The 24,604-nt window shown below is 42.0% G+C and overlaps 1 protein-coding gene across 7 annotated transcripts in view; it reads left to right on the top strand.

Annotated features, from left to right (window-relative positions):
- Nucleotides 1-24,604, top strand: part of USP34 (ubiquitin specific peptidase 34) — a 267,844-nt gene that overhangs the window by 196,207 nt on the left and 47,033 nt on the right. For all 7 annotated transcript variants that reach the window (XM_043511969.1, XM_043511968.1, XM_043511970.1 and 4 more), the window contains 12 exons: nucleotides 501-647; nucleotides 738-794; nucleotides 913-990; nucleotides 11,613-11,707; nucleotides 13,310-13,482; nucleotides 14,285-14,438; nucleotides 16,536-16,614; nucleotides 18,002-18,055; nucleotides 18,162-18,257; nucleotides 20,805-20,869; nucleotides 20,968-21,043; nucleotides 21,140-21,187. In XM_043511969.1, coding sequence (XP_043367904.1) covers nucleotides 501-647; nucleotides 738-794; nucleotides 913-990; nucleotides 11,613-11,707; nucleotides 13,310-13,482; nucleotides 14,285-14,438; nucleotides 16,536-16,614; nucleotides 18,002-18,055; nucleotides 18,162-18,257; nucleotides 20,805-20,869; nucleotides 20,968-21,043; nucleotides 21,140-21,187 — 1,122 coding nt within the window. The remainder of the gene's footprint in view (nucleotides 1-500; nucleotides 648-737; nucleotides 795-912; nucleotides 991-11,612; nucleotides 11,708-13,309; nucleotides 13,483-14,284; nucleotides 14,439-16,535; nucleotides 16,615-18,001; nucleotides 18,056-18,161; nucleotides 18,258-20,804; nucleotides 20,870-20,967; nucleotides 21,044-21,139; nucleotides 21,188-24,604) is intronic.

The following is a 24,604-nucleotide window of genomic DNA, read 5'->3' as shown; positions in this document are numbered from 1 at the left end:
CTACTGTATTTTCCACTGCATGCATCTGATGAAGTGGGTTTTAGCCCACGAAAGCTTATGCCCAAATAAATTTGTTAGTCTCTAAGGTGCCACAAGTACTCCTCGTTCTTTCTATATGATACGTTGTTTGCCCCTGGGGAAGAAAGACTGAGAATTAAGCATTTCTCAAGATCAAGCTTTTAATATCTGCTATCTGACATATGCTTATCTAATACTGTATTTGGTATCTGAACAGATCCACAAAATGTGAATCATCAACTCTCTATTGAAATGCTTTTATTTTACTTTTAATAAGTATTTATTTGTAATATTAATGCTACACCTGTATTCTGCTAGTGATTTTGAAACAATTTGTTAGTTAATTTTTTCAGAAGCATTTAAATTTTCCTTTATCATATTATATTTTTTATATTAACTGTATTCATGTTTTTATATACATTTTATTTTAAAGTTGGTTTTTTTCATATATAATTTTTTGGGGTCTTTTCTCCCCTCAAAAGGAAAGTGAATGTAAGGCATACAATCCAAGGCCTTTCTGTAAAACCTACACCATGGATAAGCAACCACTTAACACTGGAGAACAAAAAGACATGACAGAATTCTTTACTGATCTGATAACAAAAATTGAGGAAATGTCTCCAGAATTGGTGAGTTCTTAAAACATGCTACAAAAGGGGGCTCTTAAAGCTATAGATTTGCTCAAGTTTTGTTAACAAAATTTGTTCATTTATTCACAGAAAAATACAGTGAAAAGTTTATTTGGAGGGGTCATTACAAACAATGTTGTGTCTTTGGTAAGTATCACTTTCTTTCCTGCCCACTTCATTCCAAGATTAGAATATCCATTTTAATGTATCAGAATAATTCGTTGACTTTCCTTTACCACTTTTCTGTTTTGCTATTTTCATTGAGGACTGTGAGCATGTCAGTCAGACTGCTGAAGAGTTCTATACAGTGAGGTGCCAGGTGGCGGATATGAAGAATATTTATGTAAGTTCTGCCATTATGGCGGTTGTAATATAGATCATAATGTTTTAAGGAAATTAGCTCAATCATGTAAAAGAGATTTCTTATTTTACTGTATTGCATATGCTGCTGCTTTCCACACCTCCACTTTAATTTGAGCACAACTCTGGGCTTTGTTATGACTCCATAATTTTGTAATATTGGGTGACAGCTGTTCCGTTGCAGCAGTCCATCTGTGAATGGTCCCAGGAGTTGATTTAGAACCCTTCAAGGATCCTGAGCTAGAAATTTTATTACTATAAAAAAGATCATTTCTTGTTCCCTGCTATGTTTTTTATGTTTTATATTCACATTTTAAGAGAAATGTGTCAAAATTCCAGGGTTAACTGCAGCTCTGCCTCCTGTGTGAAGTGCCCCATTGGGTCTTTGGCCTTCAGCCATTGCCCCCCCATCAACAAGGACCCATGTCCCTCTCCTTCCCAACCAGGGATTTTACGTTTGCAGACTCCTTAGAATTCACTATGTTTATCCCAGCAGGTCTGAACTTAGTGCAGCACCTGCGATTCTCTCTCTCTAAAGAGACAAAGATAGTGTCTGCCAGTGACCAGAACAGTACATTTATTGTAGGGCAATAGCTTACAGAGAAAACAGAGAATAAAACTATAAGCAGTCTACACAAATGCTCAGCTTACCAGATGTCACCCATCTTCCACCTGGAGACTGTGGCAGTTTCCAGTCCTTCAAATCCTTCCAGCAGGGTTTTGCTGTCATAATTACAAAGTCACGTCATTTTTTTGGCTCCAAGTGAGCATCTGATTCAGTTCAGCCTCCCCATTATACCAAAAAGCTTTTCTTAGGGCACGTCTACACTAGAAATGTAATTCGACCTATGTTAGGTCAACTTACAACCACCTCAATAATTACTGCAGTGGTTCATGTCCACGCTGCCCTTCTTCTGTTGGTGTTGTGCATCCTCACCAGGACTGCTTCCACAGATTGAAAAGGGGCAGTGTGGGAGGCTGATAGCCCAGACTCTGAGCAACACACGCAGCTCCCGACCACCAGCCTGGCTGCCCTCTCAGCTCTCCAGTCCCCTCCTCCAGGAGACTGGCTCTCCTCTCAGGTCTCGACTCCCCATTCCCTGCCACCAAGAGCCTGGCTGCCCTGAGCTCTCGGTTCCCCACCGAGCTGCTAGCTCTATGCTTGGAGTCCAAGTGGCTCCTGGGCTCCCTGTGGGAGCTCCTCCCCTCCTCCACCACTACCACCCCCCGCAGGAAGCCGGGAGCCTCTGGGCAGCTGCCAGGCTGCGCCCTCCCCACTTCTAGCCAGGCTGCATCCTGGGCTCCCCAGAGCCTTTTGGCTCTCTGTAGGGAGCCCAAGTGCTGCCCAGAGGCTCTCTGCAGGGAGCCTGGGTGCTGCCTGGGAGCCACTCGGACTAAGGGTGTGGAGGTCCTCACCAGGAGCCCCAGGGAGACGAGTGCCAGATGGGGGGTGGGGCAGCACCAGGGCTCCCTGCGGGGAGCCAGGAGCCTTGGGGCAGCAGCCAAGCAGGGAGCCCAAGCAGCAGCTGGGCTGGGAATGGGGGCAGCCAGGCTCTAAGTAGGGCAGGCACAGCCCAGCTGGGAGCCCTGGATCAGCCAGGCTCTAGCCGGAGCCCCTCACTTGCTCCAGAGACAGCCCGGAATATAATTCCCAGGTCACAAAGATTCACATAACCTTTGCAGATACAAAAGTTTGACTGGGGCAGTTCAACACATCTCAGTACAGTAATGTTTTGCAGTTCCCATACTTCCAAGATCTTGCATCTGTCGCAAAAGGTTTTTGTAGTTTTAAATGTCAAAACTGATGAATGTATTAAGTGCTTTGTTCATTTCATTTCTTATATTCTATATTGAACTAAGTTTTAAGCCAAAATCGCATGTTTGAGTGTTGTCCATACAAGTCCCCACTCCTGTAGAGTGGGTCTGTGCAGAGCACCAAAGCTCAGAGGAAAGCTTGGACCTTGAGGGGCAGGGGTACACGTTGCACCCAGAGCTAGAAGGAACCAATGATGTGATGGGTCTCTCCATCTCTAGAATGTTGACCATCTTGTCTGTTTTTTCCTGTAGTAGGATAGTTAGTGTTGTTAATAATTACTTGGATAGGTTTTACACTGTTTAAAAAAAAAATCATTTTCTTAGTTGGGAACTACTTTGGATCCGTCATCCTTACAGGAAGAGGGGTTCCTGGAAGAAAACAAAAAGGACTAAGTTTAAAGAATGCCTACTTCACAGTTTATTTCCTAGTCTCTGACCTCCATACCCAGTTATCTAGAAGTTTTGGTAAGGGACATTTATCTAGTCTGTGCCACATCTGCATAAAGTTACAACCTGGGCATGGAGTTTCATCTGTAATCCATGTATATGGAGAACAACCTACAGCTTCCAAACCACCTTCGGGCTTTTCTTCAAAGATGCATTCTTGGGTTTTTCAGAAACCCAGTGCTGAGAGAGTATCAGAAACATCTGGTAGACCAGATAGGGCTTTGGCCTCAGTTCCACAACATTATTTTTTGATATCAAGAGATTGAGAGAAGAAAATATGGCACCATCAGTCCACAGAGTCCTTTTCTCTTCGAAGAGCTACTCCTGAGGGAATTATGCACCACCGTGCATGCGTAGAATTCATGTCTCCCGCAGATTTCTTTGCTTCCCTGCAGAAAAATGACTTTTTGACAGAGAAACAAAGGGAAGCTGCAAGAACAGTCACACACCACTCCCAAGCAGTGTAGGTACATCATTTCGGGCACCCAGAGCAGCCGCCGGAAAGGTAAATCACTGCCAGTCTGGGGACACCCCCAGCCAGTGGCTCCTACCCGGAGCCAGGATCAGCGGCTCGTCCTGGCTGGGCTGGAGGCAGGAGAGGGTGGGACTTCCTCTTCCCCTGAAAGGAGTGGCTGGGGCTGTGTCAGACCCACCCCCAGAAACCTTCTGCAGCTGTAGGAAGCTCAGCATCCTCCCCTGCTGCCCCATCGCTCCTCAGCGATGGGGGGAGGGGTCATTGTACGGAGAGCTACTCCACCATCCACCCAACCCCCACGCATCTGGACCTCCCATACTCAGACACCCCTGCCAAACCTCACCCGGTACATCCAGAATCTCCCTAGCCCTCCATACCCGAACCCCACCCCACTGAACATCAGCCTCTGGATCCAGAGCCTCCCTGCACCCGGCCCTCCTGGCTCCAGACCTCTACCTCTGCACCCAGACACAGCCCAGTGAGCTCCCCACACTCAAACCCCCATCCTGATGCCCCAGCTCCTGCACCGCCCTGAGCCCCACATCCAGACCCCCATGCCACTGACCCTGAACTAGCTGCACCCAGACCCTCACCCAAAACCCCCTGCATAGATACCCACACCCAGACCCCTTCGCTGAGCCCCAGTCACCTTTACTTGGAAGCCCCTGCACCTAGAACGAGCTCTGTACATCTATATTCCCCCCACACCTAGACCCCGCCACTGAGCTGCCTGTACCCAGATTGTCCCACACATAATCCTCTCACCCCACACCTGAATCTCCTCACACTGAGCTCCTTCACACTTGGATCCTGCCTGGTTAAGCCTCCCTGCTCACACCTGGTGCAGAGGGCCAGGGCCCCAGGGTGTTTCTGGGGCAGGCCCAGGCCAAGTGCAGGATCTGCAAGGGATTTCTCCCTAGGATCCTTAAAGACCGGGATCAAAGGCTCAAGATCCTGCTAATGGAAGTGGCACTCCGTCCGCAAATCCAACCTGGGGTCCACAGAACCCACGCCAAGCACTTCCTCGTCGGTTCGCAGTGCTCCAGTGCCGACGGTGAGCAAGCCGGTGCTGAGGGAGGACCCTAAGGACTCACAGCTCCGCCCATAAGAAACTCTCTTCTCAGTCCCCAGTGCCACAGAAGAAGAAAAGGCCAGAAAAGGGTCGCTCTCCCAATCTAAAGATCAAGGGACCTGCGGCATCGAAGCACATCTCGAACCAGGCCACCTTGTCTCTCTAGCCCTCCAGGGTCTGGTTGATTCCTGCCCCATCTGGGATTCAGTTGAGTCCGAACCCTCAACGGTCCCTGGACTGCCAAGGTGATTACCTCTAGCTCCCCTTGACACCGGAGGCATTTGAGGTAGCCAAGAACCTTATATGCCTCTCAGCGCCGTCCTTCCTGCAGAGGAGAGACAAGTCACTGGTGACTGCGTGGCCTCAGTTCCAATCAAGGAGCAAACCAGCGATGATAGCGCGCCGATCCCCATCTCTGGCGCACCTTTCCCTGGCATGGCCCACCAATGCAGGGGAGCCACACCGGTTCCCGACCTCTCAGCCATGTTCTTCGGCAGCCTAGAGTACTGCTCTTTCATGGTCCTCCTGCTCAGAGACCTTGAAGTCGGAGTCGGAATCCTATTGCTCCTATAGAACCAGGAGCCGGTGGTCCAAATCCTGCCGCAACTACCAGCACTACCTGGCACTGTGGCCTCTGCAGTGACAGCCTTCGACACAGTGGCTCTTTTGGACACCCTGAGCGCATCACCAGGGACAGATCCAGGGCCTGGGCCCAAGGTCCAGGTCGGTGTCCTCGGCATCCTTCGTCCCCCCGCCAGCACCACCGTTGTCCCCTGGGACCGACCTTCCCATCAGCGGCACTGCTGGTGGCTGCAGCATCGGTACCACCGGCATCTACGATATCGGCACTGCCAGAACCAACAACTTTGGCACCGCCTGCCTCAGCAGCAATATTTCTTCCCCCAGCTGCCCTGGCACCACATGCTTTGGACCTAGGAGCTCAGCAATACCATGTGTCGTGGGACCCACAGGGCGCTGAAGGGAGTGAGCAGGGCCCGCTGCCAGGCCTCTCCTCCTCATCCTCCCCAGATGAAGCTGTGGCAGGGACGTCGACAGCCCCAACCCTGTAGGATAACAGGGTCCTCCAGCAGCTGTTACGTGGTGTTGCCCAGAATCTGGGCATACAGGTGGAGGAGGTCGTGGAGGAATCTGACCCTGTTGTCGACATCCTCGCACCCTCTGGTCCCTCTCTAATCCCCTTACCCTTAATAAGGACAATTACTGAGACAACAAAAACCTTGTGGCACACCCCTGCATCTCTGGCCCCTACAGCCAAGAGGACTGAGAGGCTGTACTTTGTCCCTTCTAAGGGATATGAGTATTTATACACACCCCTACCCCTCCCCCTCGACTCCCTGATGGTTGATGCAGCCAATCAGCGAGAGTGCTAGGGCTACCAGGGACCCTCCCCTAAGAGCAGGGAGGCAAAAAGACTTCACCTTTTCGGCAGGAAAGTCTATTCCACCAGGGGAATACAGTTCTGCATTGCAAATCAACAGGCCATAGTGAGCAGATATTCACACAACGCCTGTGCTGTGATGGCAAAGTTTGCTGTGCTATTGCTGCAGGACTCTCATGCAGAGTTCTCGGCATTGGTGGAGAAGGGAAAGCTGGTCTCCCAAGATTCCCTACAGCGGCACTAGACACAGCAAATGCAGCCTCACATGCTATGGCCATGGAGGTTGTAATAAGGTGGGGTCCTGGTTGCAGGTCTCTGGTCTGCCCCATGAGGTTCAGCAAACAATCCAGGACCTCCCCTTCGAGGGTTCGGCCCTCTTTTCCGATAAGACGGATAAAAGACTCCATAGTCTGAAAGACCCACCAGCCTCTCAATGGAGGCATTTCTGGCCACAACCTCCCTCTAGGTTCTACCAACCTCAAAACTGCCAGGACGCTCCTTGTAGGAGAAATAGGATCGGTAGAAGAAGACAGCATCCCTCCTCAGGCCAGGGCTCTGGCCATCCCAAGCCACTGCCCGGCCCCAGACCAGCGTTTTGAGGGCGCGGACGAAGACGGCGCACCAGTACTGGAACTGCATCCAATCTTTCTTACCTTTTGTCCCGAGTGTCCCCTTTCTACCATGCATGGTGTCATATCACCTTGGACCGCTGGGTGCTCTGCATGGTAGAGAGGGGATATTCCATTAAATTCTGTGCCTTCCCACCCTTCCCCATCCCTCTTCAGGGACCCCTCTCACAAGCAATTTCTTATACAGAAAGTGCACTCACTCCTCTCAGTAGGGGCAGTGGAAGAGGTTCCTCAGGAGCAAAGTGGCAAGGGTTTGTTTTCCCAGTATTTCCCAATACCGAAAGCCAAGAGTTGCCTGAGGCCCATCCTGGACCTATGGGAACTCAACAAGTTCGTCAAGAAACTCAGTTTCTGCATGGACTCTTTGGCCTCCGTTATCCCCTCATTGGATCCAAGAGACTGGTATGCCTCCCTCGACTTGAAGGACGCGTACTTTCACATAGCGATAATTCCACCTCATAGAAGATACCTCAGGTTTGTGGTGAACAACAGTCACTATCAGTTTACTGTCCTCCCATTTGGCCTGTCAGCAGCACCTCGGGTGTTCAGGAAGCGCATGGCAGTAGAGGCAGCGTTCCTGCACAAGCAGCAGATACAGGTGTTCCCGTACCTTGATAACTGGCTGATCAAAGGCCATTCCAGATCTCGAGTGGAAGCGCAGGTCGGCTTCATAAAAAGGACATTTAACGAACTGTGTCTCCTTCTAAATGAGGCCAAATCGACACTGTGCCTGGTGGAAAGGATAGAGTTTATAGGGGCAGTGCTAGACTTGACTCAAGCCAGGGCACACCTCCCAGAAGCCAGGTTTCAGTCACTGGGCAACATCATACAGGGCCTCAGGCAGTTCCCCACCACTACAGCAAGGAATTGCCTGGAGCTTTTGGGGCACATGGCCGCTTGTACCTACGTAGTACAGCATGCCACACACAGGCTTTGCCCACTCCAGTCATGGCTAGCGTCAGTATATCGACCAGCTCGGGACGCTTTGGACAGTATCATAGCCCTGCCTTGACCAATACTAGATTCCCTCCTTTGGTGGCTCGACCCACAGGTAGTATGTGCGGGGGTCCCCTTCACCAGCCTCCAACCATCCTTCTCATTAATGACAGATGCATCAGATCTGGGATGGGTGCACATTTGGGAGACCTCAGGACCCAAGGCCTCTGGTCTCAGGCGTACCTTGCTGTACATATCCATGTCTGAGAACTGAGAGCAGTGCACCTAGCGTGCCAGGCTTTCAGAGTCCATGTATCAGGAAGATGTGTATCAGTCCTCATGGACAACACCATGGAAGTGTTTTATATCAACAAACAACGGGATGTATGTTTCTCTCCCCTGTGCCAGGAAGCCCTCATGCTGTGGGACTTCTGTGTAGAGCACTCGATACACCTGTGGATATCATACCTCCCTGGGATACAGAACAAGCTGGCAGACAGTCTCAGCAGGTCTTTTCATGGCCACAATTCTGTTCCTTCCTGAATCACAGCCCAGGCTGCATTCCTACTTCTGTGGGGAGACCGCCTTCTATACTTGTTCCCTCCGGTTTCTCTCATTCACAAGGTGCTCCTCAAGATCTGCAGGGACCAAGCCCTAGTGATATTGATAGCTCTGGCCTAGCCACACCAGCACTGGTACACATCGCTCCTGGAAATGTCCAGGGTAACTCTGGTCACCCTACTACTCGTTCTGGACCTAATCACACGAGATCACGGCCGCCTCCAGTATCCAAACCTTGAGTCGCTCCACCTCACAGAGTGGAAGCTTCATGGCTGAATGCTGTGGAGCTGTCCTGCACTGATCAAGTCAGACAAGTTCTCCTTGGCAGTAGAAAGCCCTCCACAGGGGCGATGTACCTGGCCAAGTGGAAGAGGTTCTCCATCCGGTTAGAGCAGCACCATCAGTCTCCGTTGCTTGCCTTGGTGCCATTTATACTGGACTACCTCCTCCATCTTAAGCAATAGGCACTGTCCGTGTCGTCAATAAGAGTTCACTTGGCAGCCATCTCCGCCTTCCATTCAGGCGCAGACGGCTACGCAGTCTTTGCAAATCCAATGATCAGCTGTTTCCTTAAAGATCTTGACAGACTATACCCACAAGTACGACAGCCTACCTGGCTTGCGATCTCAATCTAGTCCTTTCCAGACTTACGGGACCACCATTTGAACCACTGGCGACGTGCTCCCTGCTTTATCTCTCTTACAAGAAGGTGTTTCTTCCCTATCCTCCTTCAACGACCCTTCTCACAAGAGCTTTTTACAAACAGAAGTGACTTGTTGCTCTTAACAGGAGCAGTAGAAGTAGTCCCACAGGAATAAAGGGGAAATGGATGGGACTCCCAATATTGTCCCATTCCGAAGAAGAAAGAGGGTCTTCATCCCATTCTCAATCTGAGGAAACTCAACAGATACATGTGCCTCCTCATATTCAGGATGGTAACACTTGCCTCCACTTGATTCCAATGCTCGAAGCCCAGGACTGATTCGCAGCTCTAGACCTACAAGATGTGTACTTCCACATTGCCATTCTTCTGGCCCACAGGAAGTATCTGAGATTCACGGCCAGGCCAGATCACTACCAATGCAAAGTTCTACCCTCCAGACTCTCCATAGTACCAAGACTATTGCAATGGTGGCGGCAAACCTCAGGAAACAAGGGAAACATGTCTGCCCACATCTAGACGATTGTCTGAACTGAGGGTTCATACTCATGAAACTGTAGCAGTAGTGCAACAGGCATTATCTCAGTTGGGACTCCTGGTGAATTATGAAAAATTGTCTCTCATATGATAGAATACCTAGGAGCTCTACTTGACTCTCAAGCAGTATGAGCTTGCTTACCAAATGACAGATTTTAATCTATTCACTCCCACATATTCAAATTACTGGCAAAACTGTCAACCTCAGTGCATGCCTGTCTAGCCCTGGCTCCATCTTGAATGCTGCTGGTGGACATATTGGGGGGGGGGCGGGGGGGAAGACTCATTTGGGTCACTTCCAGGTACAAAGGCTTTGGTCCTCAGTCAACCTTAAACTCCATATGAATCTCTTAGAGCTAAAGTGGTAAGACTGGACTGTATAGCTTTCCGAGGACTTGCTCCCCAGGACTTGATAATGCAGATCATGATGAACAACACACTGGCAATGCACTACATCAACAAATCAGGCAGCATCTCTTCCCATTTATGTCCCGAGGCCATCAAACTCTGGAAATGGAGTGACCTCAGTGGCCCTTCACATTGTTGCCAATGTTGATGTTACTGTGGTTTTAAGAGAATGAACAAAATATTCAGGTGGACTGAAACGATAAAAAGGAGGGGTAAATAAACACCCCAAGGGACCTCTCCTCTCTCTCCCTGTCCATCTCTTTTGAGAAGCCAAAAGAAGCAGCCTTTGGACTCTGGGGGAGGGGTCCTGACCTAGAGGTTGGTAAGTAAGACTGCTGGAAGCATGTGGTGAGAAACTTTGCTTGACTCTAATATAGTTTGTTACTTTAGGCACTAAAAAGCATTTTATCTTTTTTCTTGTAACCGTTTCTGACTTTTATGCCTCATTGCTTGTATTCCCTTAAAATCCATCTCTTTGTAGTTAATAAACTAGTTTCATTGTTTTATCTAATCCAGTGTGTTTAAGTTGAAATGTCTGGGCAACTCCATTTAAGGTGGCAAGTGACTGTATATTATTCCCTTAAAAGAATAATGGTCTTAATATATTTGGACTGTCCAGGAGAAGGCTGGGCAGTACAAGACATACGTTTCTGGGGGGAAATCCAGGACTGGAAGTGTGTTGGGTCACCCTGCAATATAACCCAGGCTGGTGAGAGCCAGGATGTAACATACACATCTGGAAGTGATCTGCATGCTGGCAAGCTGTTTTTGCCATAAACTATTAATATGAGCAAAGCTCCTTTACAGAAGTGCAAGGTCTATCAGTACATGCAGAATAAAGTGGAAGACCTCCCATTTGAAGGGCTGGATATTTTCATAATTTTTGCATGTTAGTGTTAATTGATATATTGTATGATCTCCAATTAAAGATTTTAGGTCAAAAGGAAAATGGTAGTTACGCTAATGATGATGAAATCAGCCATTTGGTTTTGTTTTTTCCTTTCTTAGACACTTGTGTATGTGCTGATAGTTAATAAAGTAAAACACTAATGCATTTTGTGAAGAAGTCTGACTCCATGGTCAGAGTGCTAGACTGGAATTTGGGACACCCAGGTTCAATTTCCTCCTCCACCACAAACTTTTTATGTGACCATGGGAAAATCATTTAGGGCATATCTGCACTGCAATAAAAAGTGTCGAGTCTCAGAGCCCGGGTCAGTTAACTTGGGCTAGCGGGACTAAATATAGGAGCGTCGAAGTTCGGGCTTGGGCTGGAGCTCAGCCTCTGAAACCTTGCAAGAAAGGAGGGTCTCAGAGCCCAGACTCAAATCAAGCCTGAACGTTTATATTTTTAGCCTCTCAGCCTTAACCCTGTGAGTACAAGTCAGTTGACCCAGGCTCTGAGACTCAGCACTGTGGGTTTTCTACAGCAGTATAGACATACCTTAGTCTCTCTTTGCTTCAATTCACCATTTGCCAAATACAGATAATAGTACTTCCCTACCTCACAGGATTGTTGTGAGTGTAAATATATTGAAATATGGCAAAGAGCTCGGATACAACACTAATGCATGCTATATATGTAGCTGGTATAAACAGATTAAATACCTAAGGTAGATCTGAGCTATGAAAGCACTTATTTATTTTTTTGTTCATTGTACACAGGAATCTCTTGATGAAGTAACTATTAAAGATACCTTGGAGGGTGACAACATGTATACCTGCTCTCACTGTGGGAAGAAAGTGCGGGCTGAAAAAAGGTATAGTTGTGAATAAACAAACTTTATTAGCATTCCTTTCTAACTATGAGTTCCGTTATTTTCTGTTCGTAGTTTCCATCAAGTGAGAGTAGTAGTCCAAAAATAATCTAAAATCATTATAATTATTTAATATTTGAATAACAGTAATACTGGAGACACAAACAGGATCCTAGCCCCACTGTCTAAATCACTGTACAAACATATAAAGATATGATCCCTATCCCAAAGAGGTTACAATATAAAAATATAATGACCCACATAAAACATTTTAGGAAAAGGTCACCTACTCCATAAAACCTGCCCTTCTGAAATCGTAGCCTCAGCGTTCTTGTTTTTCATCATAATCCTCCTCACTGTTCGTTTTGCAGAAACAAATCTCATTGTATTTTGAAGTCATTTACTGTGTATGTTTTTGATCAGTCAACTTAGTTGGAAGTGATTGTCTGGGTTATTTAATCTTGATTTCTGCTTTTAAAATTGTTCAATAGCTTTTGGAACTCTTTAAAATATATAAAGAAAGTATGTGTGTTATCTGTATCCTCTTGTTTTATTTTTAAAAACTTCACCTGATATTGGAAGCCTCACAGTTGTTTTTTGCAGTGATTATAAGTGGCACAGGAGAAAGGTTCCTTACTGTAAATCTTATAAATATGTTCAGGAGCCTAAAGATTTTAGTACAGACTATGTTCTGCGTTGAAATATGTCTACAAGAAAGAGTTTTGCACATAGATATATGAGTGGTGATGGCAGTGTAGTTAGCAGATGTTGATGCCAGTGTATGCAAAAAACCAGAGGCTTAGAACCTAATAAGTCTACCATTTTTTATTTTTGCAAGTAAAGAAAGGGCCTAGTCTTTATTAATGACTATCCAGGTTGAAAAATTCAGATTATAGATTTCAGCCGTGTGTGACTGGAATGAGGAAAAAATAGACTTACACTATTGGGAAAGGTTTCAGAGTAGCAGCCGTGTTAGTCTGTATTCGCAAAAAGAAAAGGAGTACTTGTGGCACCTTAGAGACTAACAAATTTATTAGAGCATAAGCTTTCGTGAGCTACAGCTCACTTCATCGGATGCATTTGGTGGAAAAAAACTATTGGGAAATTGTTCTCTCCCCCCCGCCCCCATCAACTTTTCATAATTCAAAAATACTGATATGATTTATTTAAAAAATTAAAAAAATCCTTGGACTGAGACTAAGCATGGACATTTTTCATCAGAAAAGATTATTTTTTTCAGATTGTAAACGGAGTGTGAAACCACACACAAAACAGGATCATTATTCTTTACAAGACATCCCTGATGTAATCTTCACTGTAGGGAGTGCTATTACGTGCTTACTGTAATAAAGGCTGTTTTTAATCAGTCTTCTATCCAGTACCATAATGTAATCCCTGTTACATGTCATCTGATGACAAGATTTTTTATAAAACTTGATTAACTGATACTGTGTAAGGGATTGTGGTTGCTGATTTTTAAATTTTAGGTGACTATTTCTAACATGACCTGGAAATGAATGACAGGAGAGAAAGTTTTGAGAGACTTTGTGGCAGTATTATCTAAGCAATTCAGCTTTCTTAAATATTAATTCCTTGTGTCTTTAGGGCATGTTTTAAGAAATTGCCTCGCATCTTAAGTTTCAACACTATGAGATACACATTTAATATGGTCACCATGATGAAGGAGAAAGTCAACACACACTTCTCATTCCCTTTACGTTTGGATATGACACCTTACACAGAAGATTTTCTCATGGGAAAGAATGATAGAAAAGAAGGTAATTGATTTTGCTTTACCCTATAGTTTTTCAACAACCAAACAGTGCTGAAAATTCGACCTTTTGAAAATTTTTGTCTAGTAATGTAATATATTGTCAGTTAAACTTCATAGCCAGGTGGCCATGGGTATATGATGAAATTCATGGAAATTAAGCTCTAAAAAGTCCTGGAATAGTAATATTTCTTAGCAATACACACAAATCCAAATAGTTAATAATTCTAAGCACATCTTTCTTTTAATTAATCCCACATCTTTTTGTCTTCTCCTTCATGTGAGGTTAAAAAGCAACTAAAGGCTTATGAAGCCTATATTTTTATTTGTTTACAAAGAAATTGTAATTTATTATATTTAATATCCAGTGACTGCTAAATAATTTTCTTTGTAAATACAGCACAACAACCAATATAAATTATTGATAAAACTATTTTTATAATGAATTAAAAATTCCTGGCTTGTTATGTATAGTTTGTTGTTGATTTGTTTTATATTTGCAGGATAATATGGTGGCCAAATTCTTGAACTTTATAAAATGGCCCACCAGTAAGGAGCATACATAAACTGCAAAAGCATTACTATGTATGCTTGTATTCTGTGTCAGAAGCAACCCCAGAAGAATAGTGACCCATGCTCCACCTGTTGGGTGTGGGCTTTCTGGCCTCTACCTATTGCAGTGCCTAGAAGATATATGCTGTTTGTCAGTATATTTGGCAAGAAGTATTTATTGTAAGTTATCTGTATTAATTCTAGTGTTGTGAAGGTTAAAGGAATAACTTGCTAAATATTGTATTAAATTATTTAAGGTTTTAAGGACGACAGTGAATATTTAAAAGAAACTGAAAGTTACGAGTACGATTTGATAGGCGTGACAGTTCATACAGGAACAGCAGATGGTGGTCACTACTACAGTTTTATCAGAGATATAGTCAATCCCCATGCTTACAAAAACAACAAATGGTGAGTTGTTAAGTGTTCAATAATTCTTGTTGTGATGTATTTGTATTGTGATGTATTGGAAAAATCTTAAGATGACAATGTCATCTATTTCAAATAGGGTACTTTAAGTCCCTTGCTTGAACTGTCCTGTTAAGTAACTGCAAATATATTTATTTATCAATTTATCTTTTTCCAGTCAACAAACCTTTTCTCCTGGTTTTGGTGGGGCCTTTAAAAGAGGGTGAGCTTTGGGTGGATTGATCAGAAAGTAGCTATTTAGACTCCACTGTATGTTCTCTATTAAACTATAGAAGTTTAAAGATAGGTCAGATTTACATACATTTCTTGCTTGTGTTACATCAGTTTTGTAAAGTTTATTGGCTTTGCCATGCCAATAGTGCAGATCACCACATGCTATTGATCCTGTTTGCATTTGTTCAGCACAAGATGTTCCAGATGCAGGTCATAAGATTATAAAGAATCAGTGAACATGCTTGTGTAATAACTTTGATGTATGCAAGACATATATGAAGCAGAACAAAATCATTACTCTATACACTGTGGGCTTTCTTATGCTAATTAATATTGCAGTAAAATATATTATTAGCAGTTCAATGCACATTAACAACTTTGGTAAGATGACTAGGTTTCTGTATGTCAGAGAGATGCCAACTATTTTGGAATAGAATGTTTACATTTTCTTTTGTAAAGCAGATTCAGAAAAAAAAACGCAACTTGTTTCCATTATGATTATAATTATTCTTTGTCCTTCAACTTTTCCTTTTTGTTTTCAATTTTTAACTATCAATTTTCATGGCGGTGCTTAACTTTTCATTTTGCTTTTCTTTAAATCTATTCATCATCCATTCACTCTACATCTGGGAACTTCTCCATTATTACAGTTCAGTTATCAAAATCTGTCCTTACTGTTCTTTGATACATGCAAAATATTGTTTTATCTCATCTGGAATTTACAAATTTGCTAGTGTTTTCCAAACTGTTGAATTTTTTCAGTGTTCAATACTTATCAGATGTAATTATCAGTGGTATATCTGAAAATTTTGTAGCCTTTATTTTTTCTATCCCCAATAGAAAAGGGAAAGGGAGGGAGGCAGTTCCTCTAGCAGAGGTCTTCAGCAGAGACTTCCTCTTGTAACAGTCATTGTGTCCATTTTAGCTGAACATCATATTCATATTGTAATGTTCTTTAATGGGGCTACTTTTGGAAAAACCTTGTATCAATCTCCTTGCTTAGTGGTGTTGGATTTTAAGAGTCTGGCATTGCCCTTTTCTTCTCAAGTTTTTGTGACTTCTCTCGTTGATAATGTTTCAGAGGAAGGAAAGATGTCCGCTGACTTAGAAAAATAAATTTTGCTCCCTTCCTAAAACATTAAAGATCTAGATCCATCTAGGGTTCCTTTGGCTTTCAGTAATCTAAATAATAATGTGCTGGACTCCCTCAAACTGTCCACTAAGATCCTCAGCTCCTCTGAATTTGTTTGCTGAGCATTATGAAATTTGTCCATGAAGGTGGGGTATCTTGTTCCACCTCTGTAAAATAGTATTTCCCTTAACAAGGAATAGCATTTTTGTAAGAAACAGTGGATTCAACTCCCCTCTAACTTGTCAGGCAACAAATTTGTATTTTCAGAAAAAAGGACTAGGTCCTCTTCATTGGGAGAAAGTCAATCCTTTGCAGTCAGCTGTTCCTTCAGCTGTCTAAGTCTAGTTGCGGTATTTTGGGAGTATGCCCAAGCCTTCCTTCTCTGCCCCTAAGAATTGGTACAAAGGTTTTGGGCAATCAACCTTTTCCCTCCACAGACTTGTTTTTTTTTTCCTTGAGGGGTGGAATCTATGATTTTCTTTTCATTCTAGTGGAAAGCCATTTCTGAATAATAAGTCCTTTTTCTCTTGAGGGAAGGTGCTCATGTCATTTTCCTGGCTACTGATTCACAAATAACAAATTAGCTGGTCAATGTGAATGTAATTTTGCCTTTACTTCCTCATAGTTTTATCTTTCATGTATAAATGTCATTCTTTTGATGTAGATGTTTGGTATTCTTCATCTACTGTAAGAGAGGTAACAGACAACTGATTCAAAAGTTTAATCTTTTATAGGTATCTTTTCAATGATGCTGAAGTAAAACCATTTGATTCTGCTCAGCTTGCTTCTGAATGTTTTGGTGGAGAAATGACTGTAAGTTGTAGCCTTTACCTCAAGACTTCTTCCCACCCCCCACCCCCTTTTTTTTTATTACAATCTCAGAAGATAGTACTGGACAATAGCCTTGCCCTGAGGACTCAGTCACTCGGGTTCCATAGTGCTCTGTCTTGCACTCGTACCCCTCCAGTTCAACATGTATATAAAGCTGCTAAGGGAGTTTAATTGAGACACTTGTGGTAGGGACAAGGAGACTGCACAGCCTAAGCCTGTTTATTTTCAGGCCATGGTGCAAAGTCTGTTTGGTTGCCCAAACTTTCCCTGAGAGAGAGTGGGTTAGCTGGAGTATAAGTTGATGAAGGGGGAAGTTCTTTTGGTGAACGGGAATTTTTTGGGTGGAATGCAGAGCCAAATTAGTTTTTTGTATGTGTTTAAAAAAAAGGTCTATTAGTGAAATAGCTATACATTAACTTTATAAATACAGGTGCATTTTGACCAAATAAACAGTTGCATAGCAATTGATATCCTTTATAACTCATGTATATTGTTATCACATTACATTAGTTTCCCTATCTGTACAATAGTGATAACTTTTTTAAAGCATTTGATATCCTTGACTGAGAAGCACTAATAAGTATAAAACATATTAATATTAATGCTTCAGGAACCACCAGTAGCTGCCAGAAAATGTAGTTCTTCAGGCTACTGGCCGGAAAGAATTGGCAAATCAGGCACACACCCATCCCTAAACAATTGTTTAATGTTTGTGTATTCAGACCTATGCCTTGTATAGTTTTTCTTTTGGTCAGAGAATGGAGTTTCATGGATTTAAAATAAATATTAAAAGCAAATTACTTTACAAGACTGCACCAGTTTCTTGCCTTGGCTTTTGAATCTGCCGTATGAATCAGCCTTTTGTCAGCGGTGCGAATGTTTTTACACACCTTTAGTACAAAGCACTGTTAAACCAATTGCAAACATTCACAATATATAAAAAGCCTATGTCATGTGCTTTCCTGATTTGCATGATTAATAACAGCTTATTACAACAATTCTATGAACAAGCTAAAAAATTCCACCTGGTAAAGTTGCCATGCCAAAGTACAACACAAAATTGATTCCATGCAGAAGATCTGCAAAACATCTGCAGGCTCCAAAAAAAGAGGATATGGTTTGGAGAAATATGAGAGGAGTCAGAGTCAAAATATTGCATATGCCACGTTGGAAAATGAAAGTAAGCTATTACAAAAAACTAAAAATTATTTAACGATGAGCAAGGAATATAATTGATGGCAGACCCTGCATGGAGGGCATAAAGTGGAGATGCCTCCTTGCATTACTGAGACCAGACCCATCCACAATGAGGCCATAATAACTAGCTTGTAATGAATATTTTCAGTAGCCCATGTTCTCTTTTTGACAGACGAAGACATATGATTCTGTCACTGATAAATTTATGGACTTCTCCTTTGAAAAGGTACCCTTTTCCGCTTTCATTTGCTAAGTAAATATATTTTTAAATTTATGACCTAAGTAATGTCTCTGTAGAGCAAAAGTTATACAGATTTCTTTTTCCCTTAAAGACACATAGTGCGTACATGCTGTTTTATAAACGGATGGAACCAGAGGAAGAAAATGGCAAAGACTACAAGTTTGATGTTTCATCAGAGTTGTTGGAGGTACAAGTTGGTTTGTTTTAACACCAATGTAAAAATATAGTAAGAAATCCTATCCAAATCAGTGGGATCTGAGTAAATATAGAAAATAAAATTTGATATTAAATATTAAGATAATTGAAAGGCTTGCCATCTTTCATAGAACATTTTGTAATGTAACATTACTCTTTACATTGCTAAAATTAACATTGTGTCAATGTTTCTATTATAATCCACTACTTTCCAGAGTTTGTAACCCAGCAGTAAAATTAACTAAAACTTGGTCTCGTAACCTTTTAAAAAAAAAAAAAGGAAGGTTGCATTTTTTGTAAGTTTCATTTTATTTAAATAAAAAATAGCAATGCTGGCAACAGGACAAAAAGTGTAAAATGGATATTAAATTATATAAAATACTGAAATTCACTGATATTTCTAAAGTGAAAAGAATATGTAATTGAGAGCTGGCAGCATAATCATCAAAGAAAGCATAATAAAGAAGATGGGCCATTATACGTATAAGGGATAATATAGACTAGGTTGTGCAGTTGTTGTGACATAATTTAGCTGAATGTCTTGTTCTATAGTAAGGCCCCAGGCCAAAAATCAGCTGTCTCCAGCACACCAGAAGTGCAGTTATATCACAACAACTATTTGAAATAGTCATGACTTGGGCTGGAGGTATACTCCAAACAGGAAAGAGTTTGGTTTATTTAAAAAAAACAAAGAAACCCCAAAGTCCATTTCTGTTCTATTGTACTTATAAGTGGGCTGCAAGAAAAATAGTTAATCATTTATAATAAATGATTTCTGTGAGATGAGAAAATCTTTCACTTGAGCTAATATGCTTCAGAGATCTTAAACAGAAAGAATGGTTTCAGTGTAAAACAGGCTATAATATCTGAGGGCCTTCTATATCCTGTCAGTTTTCAATTCATTTAAGCAACTACAGAATGGAAAATTATAGCGGGAATTCTGACTTGAGCTGTTTTTCTCTCGGTCATATAGACTAGACCAGAGCTGTCCAAGGTGTGCCTGGGAACCAACTGTGGCCTTCAAGGCTCTAAATTGTGGCCTTTGATCACAAAATGCATTAAGAAGATTTGTATTGATTAGAAATTGAGAACTTGTATCTTGGGACTATGACCTGTGATTGTTAAACTGAAGTGTTTGAATCAGCCCTGTTGCTGTGGGGAGAAGATGAGGCAATGCCTCTGCTGTAGCTCTAACATGACAGAGAGTGTTCTGAGTAACTGCAGCTGCTAAAGAGCTCATTCACTAGTTGCCTGTTGTGTTGCAGTGGGGAAATGAGAGAGTAGTTCTTTCCTGCAGACTTGTGAGCAGGATAGGAACTCAACTGGCTCTGCTTGACCTAGGGAAGTGCCTAGCAGAAGATGTGAGAGGAAGAGAGGAGAAGCTGAGAATCAGTCACCCATTGCATCTCCCTTATTTTATAGCACATAAAAGCACTGAGGGGGTGCTCTACCTTGTCAGCTGGCTACCAAGCAACTTGGCTGTTGAGGGACTATGTGCCAGCAGGAAATAGTTGGAACACATCATGCACTTGCCTCACATCGTGCACGTTTCTTACTCACCTGCTCCATGCACATACTTTGCAAAAAATTACAAGGAAAGAGGCATAGGAGCTGAACATGTCAACCCTGTGCCTGATAGAGATGCATCTCTGCCTGTGCCAGTGGTATCCCTAATAGGGAATTTGCATTTGATTGGGGTTTTTTGTTTGTTTTTGTTTTTTTAAGTCCTGCCACCGGAGTGGCCCTAGAGAACAAAAAAGAACAGGGAATCTGTCCTAACGTACTGATTTGTGGCCACTTTATATGTTTTGGCTCTCAAGCTGAAAAGGTTGGGCATCACTGGTCTATTTCTTAGCCAGCCAATCAGATTATGCTTTCAATCCTGCCCAATTAAAAAATAATCCGTAGTAGACTTCAGCAAAGAGTTAAAGTTTCAAATCATTCATAATGGGAAAAAAAATGTGCAAACCGATTTGGTCAAAAACAAAATTTCAGTCAAGGAGATCTGACACAAAATGTTGTTTTGGCCCAAATTCTGCCTTCGGGTTTTATCAAAAGTTCATTGAAGTCAACATAAGTCTTTCCATTAATTTCAATGGGCTTCAAATCAAGCCCATACTCCTTAATTGCACCCAGGCAACCCCATTGACATTACTTCTAATGTTTATTTGTTAGCTTTCATGGGGTTGCATGACTTCAGTGGGAGATGCTGGGTGCTTAGCATTTTTGAAAATCGTGCCACTAATTTAGACACCTAAATATGGACTGAGAAGCCTAGTATTAGGTACTTATTTTTAAAAATCTTGGACAAGTAAGCAAATATGTGGAAAGGTGTTTGTATGTGTGTGGAAGGAAGGGGTTATTGGGAAATATCGTCTGCCATAGTAGAAATAAAACATTGAACCTATATTTTAAACTAAAATTGAGAGACAAGATTGGGTTTTTTTAGTCAACCAGTGTTAATTTTATTTTTTAAATCACACAAACTTTAATGAAGTAAACTGTTTTCTTGTATCTGATGTTAGTATTTTTTCTTCAGTGGATATGGCATGATAACATGCAGTTTCTTCAAGACAAGAACATTTTTGAACATACATATTTTGGGTAAGTTTTGCTTTAAATACAGATTATTTTGAGATGTTTTTACTCAATCCAGATTTTTAAAATTTATTTTAATTAACAAAATATATTACTGACTCTAGGTTTATGTGGCAGTTGTGTAGTAGCATTCCAAGCACATTACCAGATCCAAAAGCAGTCTCCCTAATGACAGCAAAGGTAAAGTATCTTAACATCATAAAACATTTCTTCTAAACAGAATATGTTTAAATGATAATTCTGGACACTGATTAATTGTATAACATTTTCTTGCAGTTAAGCACTTCCTTTGTTCTGGAGACATTTATCCATTCAAAAGAAAAGGTGTGTAGGTTTGCTTATAAATTCATAATAAGTAGTTGTATGAATTCAGTGAAATTTGCCTGTCCCCCTGTGCTTTTATGTAAAAGGATATGGTTTTGAGTCAGACATATACAGTAGTCACTACAAAGAATGTGTACAATTTCAGATTTCATAGTGACCCTCAAATGAAAAGCATAATAATGGGTTTGTGCCTGTTTGCTTCTTTCTGCTGTAAATTTAAGGCTTGAAAAATTGTGTGTGGTAGGGATGGGGAGTGTTGGGCTGGGTTGGGTTTGTTTTTTTCCTTAGAAATGTCAGGACTGACAAATCTTGTATTCACTTTTTGTACAATTATTGTATGATTCAGAGATGTGAATTGGAATCTTTTTTAGGCTCTAATCAAAGGGGCAGGGTGTTGAATCCTTAACAAAGAGAGTTGTGCTTGTAAGTGTCTTAGTTAAATAGATATTCACATAAACACAAAACAAAGAGTTTCAGTCAGGCTGAATAAAAATCATTTTAACTTTCCGCTGATTTACTTTCTTTGTATCTGTGATGTCAGTTCTTCAGTCATCCAGGTTAGTCAAGACCTGTATTTCTAATATAAAAACAAGCAAGGGAAAAAAAGTCAAAAGAAAATTTCAGACCTTTTTATACAGTATATAACACTTACGTTCAAGAAGATTGTGTGCCAGGTACTCTGGTCCACCTGGACAGTGTTTGATGCAGAACTGATTCCAGTAGATTGAGGACTTGGCATAAATTAGTGCAGCTTTAGGACTGCTGTAACTTATGCGTAAACCCCGTTGTTTTCCATTTAAACTGATTTTTACTGAAAAAAACACCCAGGTTTTATAAAAAGTATTATTCATTTTTTCCGATTTTCACCCTACTTTTGCATCATTCAAATATATAAAAATAACTTGTTTTATTAGGAAAATACTATACATTGCATGAGGTATATGTATTACAATAATACATTAATTTGTTTATACATGCAAAGTTGCCTGTTGAAGTAAGGCTATGTATTAGTCTAGAAAAGGGGTTCTCAACCTTTTTTTTTTTTCTCTGAGTCCCGTCCCCTCCACCCCCCGCCCCCAATGCTATAAAAACTCTGTGGCCCACCTGTGCCACAGCAGTTGTTTTTCTGCATATCCAGTAGATTTAAAGCCCAAAGCCAGCATTAAGGGGTTGCAAGCAGGGCAATTGCCTGGGGCCCCAAACCTCAGGGAGCCCCACAAAGCTAAGTTGCTCAGGCTTTGGCTTCAACCCTGCATAGTAGGGATCAGGCTTCAGCTTTCTGCCCTGGGCCCCAGTGAGTCTATTGCCAGCCTTGCTTTCTGTTTTATTTTGGAGGACCTCCTGAAACCTGTTCACAGCCCCCCAGTGTTGAGAACCTCTGGTCTAAAAGTTACACACAATAAACAAACAGGCACGCATGCACGCACGCAAGCTCTGAAGTGCATGCGCATCTCAACATATTGATGAATCTCATGCCCACCACGTACACATTTCAAGCTGTTCGCAGATAACAGTTTAAAGATTGGACACACTAAAATGGGAAGAAAATGAAAAAATGTATCAGAATACATTTCAGAACACAAGGAAATTTAAAAATAAAACAAAGAGAGGAGAAAAGGATGAAGTTGAGTGTATGCACTGCAAATGGTGTGGCCCAATTATTAAATGTAAATATTTATAGGCTAATAGTTCTACAACAGTTAGCTGATTATTCAAATGAAAAGTCTTATTTGGGGATTAGAGATATATTGTTTTCTTAGACCCAGAAGGGGGCATTGTGTTTTGAGTTCTGTTTTAGTTCTGCAGCAAACCACATTGAATGCCCTTCATCAAAGCATTAATCTATTGAATACTTTCACTTGTCCTTTCATCCACCAAAATAAACCCCGATATTTACCCATGAAAATTATTCATAGTTTTTTCCACTAATTTCCACCTGTTTTTGTTGTGGTAGTAATAAACACTGATAAATCCCTGGGGAAAATTAAATAAAAAACAAAACAAAAGGCCCTACTTATGCCTAAGCGACTCACAGCTCCCAGGAGTTGTTCCAGCACCTGGCTATCAGTCAGATGCAGAGGCATCCTTGCCACAGTTCTTTTCACCTGGCTATCCCAGTTATGCCAGGGCAAACTAAGAGTAGTGTAGGAACTCCTATGACAACCATACATCTCTAGAAAAATCTCCCATGCCAGGGGGATTCTCAAGAGCCTGGTTCTTCCATGTTTAAAGCTGTTTGTTTCAGCAGACCAATGCAAACAGTAGCAGCAGGACCTAGGTCTGTGGATTTAAGCTGCTCCAGAACAATACTTGGACTCATTTTTCAAATGCTAACACTGTAATGGAGTGTAAGAGGTTACAGATACCACCTTTCGTTAGATAAGAGGTTGCCTATCTCTGGGGGCTGGGGGCTTTTTTGAAAAGAGCAAAGGAAAAACTCAATGTCTTGTTTAGCGCATCATCTCTCATGAAATGTTTCTCATAACTGAAGCTGTTGTGAGCTAATGCTGAAATGTGTTATGGGCTTGATCCTGCAAGATGCCCGGCATTCTGGCCCTGATCCAGCAAAGCACTTAGGCATGTGCTTAATATTAGGAGTTAAGTGGGACTACTTCTATCAGTAAAGCAAACAGGATTTGGCCCCATCTCATTTTCTTTACTAGTATTTATTGGTAATAGGTGTTAATTTTTTTTAGATATTATATATACATGTATGTATATGTGTGTGTATGTCTGTATATTCCCACATAAATTTAGTAATGAAATAGGATTGCTAATGTAGTTACATCAAGCAGAGCTGTGACAAAGCCTTTTACTAGCTCCTCAGATATTATTAAATATAAATAATAGAATATAAAATAATTTTCAGCTCTTCCTTTTTTTACTGAATGGTGATCTTTAAGGGCAAGATTGAGTCTTTAGGCTCACCCTTTAGTTTGCTTAGCTGCCTTGCCTCAGGCTCTGAGAGTCATTTCTTGCTCTGCTTCTCTCTTGTCCCGAAGGAGTAAACTACTTCACTCATGTGGTCTATGTGAGGGAGGAAAACAGAGCTATGGCTCCCCCTGCTCCTTGTCCCTCCCCCAGCTTACTTGTGAGGTATGGGGGGGGAGGCACCTGTAAGAGTATAACCCCTGCACTTCTCCTTGCACCCAGAGCCACAATTGAGGCATCTCTAATACAGCCAAACGGGTGTCCGTACTTCCCCCTACATTCCTGCATGGCTGTGTTAGATCTAAAGACGATCTAGTCAAAAATTAGGAAGGAAAAAAATATATATTCAGTAAATTAAAGCTCTTTACTTATCAGCAGTTTCACCTTCTTTAAACTCTTCATACACTTCAATACAAGAGCGTAGCATGTACATTATGGAGAACTAATTTGGACTTGTTTGTTTATTAAAAATTAGCTAATTTTTTA

Source organism: Dermochelys coriacea, chromosome 3 (assembly GCF_009764565.3).
Source record: "Dermochelys coriacea isolate rDerCor1 chromosome 3, rDerCor1.pri.v4, whole genome shotgun sequence".
In the NCBI taxonomy this organism is placed as follows: Eukaryota; Metazoa; Chordata; order Testudines; family Dermochelyidae; genus Dermochelys; species Dermochelys coriacea.
This window is presented reverse-complemented; position numbering and strand designations above follow the sequence as displayed.